The sequence below is a fragment of the Quercus lobata genome, chromosome 6 (assembly GCF_001633185.2).
Source record: "Quercus lobata isolate SW786 chromosome 6, ValleyOak3.0 Primary Assembly, whole genome shotgun sequence".
NCBI lineage: Eukaryota > Viridiplantae > Streptophyta > Magnoliopsida > Fagales > Fagaceae > Quercus > Quercus lobata.
In genome coordinates, this window is record NC_044909.1 from 38579412 (window position 1) to 38584146 (window position 4735).

The following is a 4735-nucleotide window of genomic DNA, read 5'->3' on the forward strand; positions in this document are numbered from 1 at the left end:
ACCAATACCTTGTTTATTTCCATGGTACCAATAATTACTATTACTCCCCTACTCACACGCCTTAAACAACGTTCTATAGTCACCAAGAAAACAGTGTTAATGATAAGGTCGGTTTAAACAATTAATGGAGAAACCCCCCAACGTCGGCACCACCAGTCACCGTCTATAGCCGCTAATCTCGCCGGCGCCATTACCTATATACATCATTGCAAGCAAAAATATTTGTTCACACCTATGTCTTACGTCATAACACAAAGTACACTTTGTTTACATTAAATTAAACCATAATTACATATACAAGATAAATTAATTAAGCACATAATCACATTAATTATCTTATAGTTTTGAAGATCACGAACATATCAATTATCATGCAAAGGGGATATCATAATAATTCATAATGACACTAACTTGTACAAACCGAAGCTTAAGCCACTTCTAATCAACCAGGATAGAGTGCAATTTCTTCTAAAAATAATAATAATAATAATTTCCGGGATTCCACCCCAAAAAAAACTGTGAAAAAAAAAAAAAAAAAATCTTTTACACCATACTATCGTTCATCGGGCTCGTGATCACGATCACGTAGCCGTAAAACCCACTTAGGGAGTAACTTTCTCTTTGATTTCTTGGAGGAGTTATTGCTTTTACTGTGGCCATTGGCTGTGTGCTCCACCACAAAGTCTTTGAGTCGTTTAATAGCGAGGTCCAAAGTCTCTTCGGTCATGTTAGCAAAGCACACACGGAACCAACCTGGTTCAGTGCAGTGACAGGATGAGCCAGGAGAGATATTTAGCCTCACGTCGTAAACAATTTTCTTCCAAAGCTCCATTTCTGCTTCAAAAGTGTCTGATCGCAAAAGGTGCCTCATGTTGACCCAACAAAATAGACCTGCATTGCTCTTGAGGCAGCTAATACCAGCTCTCTTAAGGCCCATAACAAGCATGTTTTGCCGGTTTTTAAGTCTTTTTTGGTTCTCGGAGATGTAGTTCTTTGTGAATTTTTTGTCGGAAAGCAATGCGGAAAGAAGGTATTGAGTTTGAGAGGACACTAGGCCAAAGCTAGACATTTTGGTTGCGGCAGCCACAACCATGTCATCGTTGGAGTAGATTGCTCCAACGCGAAAACCAGGTAGACCCAGGTCCTTTGAAAGACTATAAACAATGTGAACTCGGTCCCAAACTTCGGATTTGTCACAGTTTCTGTCCTTTAAAACTTCCATGACACTAACAAAGCCTGGCGAGCTAAAAACGGTGCCGGAATAAATTTCATCGCTAATAAGATGGATGCCTTTGGTGGTAATAAAGCTAATGAGGAGGTTCAGTTCACTTCGACTCAATGTGGTGCCTAATGGATTTGATGGGTTGGTAACCAAGACACCTTTGACTCTTAGATTACACTGTTGTGCTTCATAGTAGGCTGCTTCTAGAGCGGTTTCAGTAATCTGGAAGTCATTGGAGCTAGTACAGTGTATCGGTACAATCTCAACTCCTGTTCTCCACTTAAGATCTCTATCAAATCTACAAGCCAACGAATGCAGGCAAAATCAGTGAGTCTGATAAAAAAAAAATGTGGACTTCGCACGTAAAATAAAATAATGAACGTTATGTATATAAAGTGTACGAGTAGGATAATTTTGAAAATTATTATACGTACCCAGGGTAGTATGGAGTTGGAAGGAGAAAGGCTTCGCCGGGTTCAGCTAGGCAAAACATGAGAGTCTCATTAGCAGAAGTTGCGCCAGCAGTGAGAACCATGTGGTTGGGATCAAAGCTAACTCTGTTTCCTCTGATTTCTGCCATGAATTCTACCAAGGCCTAAAAAAGATAACCAAAACTAGAATTAGGAATATATTCATTTCTAAGAATAATGAAAGTGGCATTTTTTTTTTTTCTTATTTAAAAAGATATGGTAGTATATACCTTCTTGAAAGCTGGGAGGCCATGATAATCTTGGAAAAGAGCTAACTCTCTGAATATGGATTTTCCATCTCTCTTGAACCCAGCTGGCTCAGGGTTCTTCTCAAGCCACGATTCAAGAAGGTCAAATGAGAGCTGCAAGTTACATACATATATATAACAAAATGAAGTTAGCCACAAGTACAAAAATTAATTAACCATAATAACTAATATTCAGGGAAAGGAATAATAAAAATGAAAGGGATGGCTATCTAACCTGATTCTCGGCAAGACCCATTTGAATGATCCCTTTTGGGTTCTGAACCTTATCATAGGAATTCTTCTCATACTCCTCCCATCCTAGGAAGTATGATGAATCTTGGCCGTGAGAGTTGCACGTAGCTTTTGTAGACAGATGCCTCATTTTCAGAGGGTATCTGCGACTAAACTATAAGGAATATTTAGCAAATGGGTTCAACTCAACTTTGCTTGAGCAAAAAATGCAAAGAGCAAATTAAGAAGAAATTATAATTTGATAGAGATAGAGAGAGAGAGAGAGAGAGAGAGAGAGAGAGAGTTCAGAAATTTTGAAGAAGACGGGTTGGTTGGTGTTGGTGTAGTGAAGAGGTCTATTATATAGAAGAAGTAGTAGCTAGGAATCCCACACAGTGTGTGTAGTCTAATAAGTCTTTCTCAAAAAAAAGTAGTAGCTAGGGAATGCCAGGTCGGAATGACCCAAAAAATTTATAATAAAAAAAATTAAAAAAAAAAAAAAAAACGACGTTTGACCAATACGGTGCTCGACAAAGACTTACATTTTTTTTCAACAAATGTTTTACTTTTAAAGTATTTTAATATTTTATTTTTAGACAAAAATTATATACGCGCTTTCTCCACCGTCCCATAAAGGATCCAATGATACGAAATCCATGTATCACTTAGGTAAAGGTTACCCCATTTTGGAAAGCGTCGCCCAACCGGAAATAAAATCGCGTGGGGGGGGGGGCTTGTTTGTGTGTATATGTCAAGGCAAAATGGAAGTTCAAAGTTTTATCTAGAGAGGGGGGCAAGGGAATGACACGTGGCCATTTTAGGCATGTGTTATGTCTAAAGCATAAGATTAGATGTAAACCAAACTTCATATATTTATTATGTTCATCAAATAACATACATGCATGCATTACTTGTTAAATAATATATGTATCAAAAAAACTATTTCTAAAAACAACATTATTTATGTTTTTAAAAAGATACATTATGTATCCGTTTGGATACACGTACAAGTCCTTACGTTTCTGCGTTTCACGTTTTTTTTTATTTTTTATTTTTTTTAAAGAGTGTTAACTGAGTTCCAGTGGGTCTTATGTACTGTTTACGGAATCCATAAATCTCTTTTTCCAACAAAGCTTTTATTAAAAATAGGTCTCACGGTACTATTCACACATTTAAAAATTATTTTGCTACAGTGTTTTCAGTTTTCGGTTTTCAACAAAATAAGCAGTATTCAAACAGATCATATATTAAATCTTTTAAATCCCAATAATAATCACTCATTGTCATCAAACTAAGATATTAATTGGTAAATAGAATTTGAATTAAGATCTCTTATTTGAAAACAAAATTTTTTATCATTTTTTTATTAGTTGAACTTATTGAAACTCTCATAATACAATTTCAAAGCAGTGAATTATGCATAAAATTCTAGAAAATTATGGATAAGAAAACTATCGTTTTAGAGGTTTTATTTTTTTTTAATCAATGCTCTACATACGGACAATAATTATTTTGGAAAGGAATCAAGGATTAAAATCAGGACATATTTCTCCTATTGGCTATTTGGCTGTCTTAGGACATCCTACTATATATCTTGAAAATTGGTCAAATGGAAAAAGTAAGAATGCCTTGTGACTTGTGAACCACAATAGTAAATTAAGAGATAACAAAGCTGTAAGGAGAAGACTAGCTAAAGAGATCATTTTAACTAATTAAAAATTAGAGGACTTTGTTCACATTAATAGGTCTTTAATTTGTTGGTAAGTAATAAGACCATAAAAATTCTTTCATCTTTATACACAAAAGCCTATTCTTTTTTCTGTTGGTAAGTAAGTAACTTGGCCAATTCTTCCAAAAAAAAAATTAGACTGCGTTGTCAAAATTAAATGTATAGCAAACACAACCTCCAATTCACTCATGCTCTTCATTAACCAGGAAATTCGGAAAAACTTGGTGCTGTACTTGAAAGATTTTGGTTTGTATATTCCATATCTGGATATATTGTAATAAAATTAGTAATCAAAAGAAAGGAAAAGAAACAAAAAATAAGACTAGGGGGAAGAGTGAACGTAGAGAAAGCCATACCGACAGCAAATCTGAGAGGAAGTGGCAAGAGTGACCCACAAGGTCCATGCCAAACTTGGACCTTCGACCCTCTCACGGGCCCATATGCTCCCTTGCTGATATATGTCGGCCACATCCTTCACTTTTAAACCCCTTTCCACCAGCTCCTGTTTCTCCTTAATTTTTTGTTCATGCCCCTAACTTTCACAATCTCTAACTAATGCTAACAAAATAGACTTTATCTTGCTCTTAGCTATAGCTAGAAATTACCCCAAATTAACATATATGAAGAAAATCACAGTGCTAATTATATATAGCTTCTATTCGACACTAATTATTTTGATGATGGTGGTATGAATTTTCACTCTCTAACACTATCTATATATATATATATGCCCAAGATAGAAGTTTCGAGACAAAACTATGAGGTTCAAGACCTGTAATTTTTTTTTAGCAATGTGGCTGTCCTTTATTGAGTGAACTTGCTTCGCAAATTTAAG

The 4735-nt window shown here is 35.5% G+C and overlaps 1 protein-coding gene across 1 annotated transcript; it reads right to left on the reverse strand.

Annotated features, from left to right (window-relative positions):
• Positions 1 to 553: 553 nt before the first annotated feature.
• On the reverse strand, positions 554 to 2423 carry LOC115950708 (1-aminocyclopropane-1-carboxylate synthase CMA101). The gene is made up of 4 exons (XM_031067938.1): positions 2176 to 2423; positions 1923 to 2054; positions 1657 to 1817; positions 554 to 1520 (listed from the first exon to the last, which is right to left on the reverse strand). The coding sequence occupies exons 1-4, from the start codon at positions 2320 to 2322 to the stop codon at positions 554 to 556; spliced, it is 1407 nt and encodes a 468-aa protein (XP_030923798.1). The 5' UTR covers positions 2323 to 2423.
• Between the last annotated feature and the right edge of the window lie 2312 nt (positions 2424 to 4735).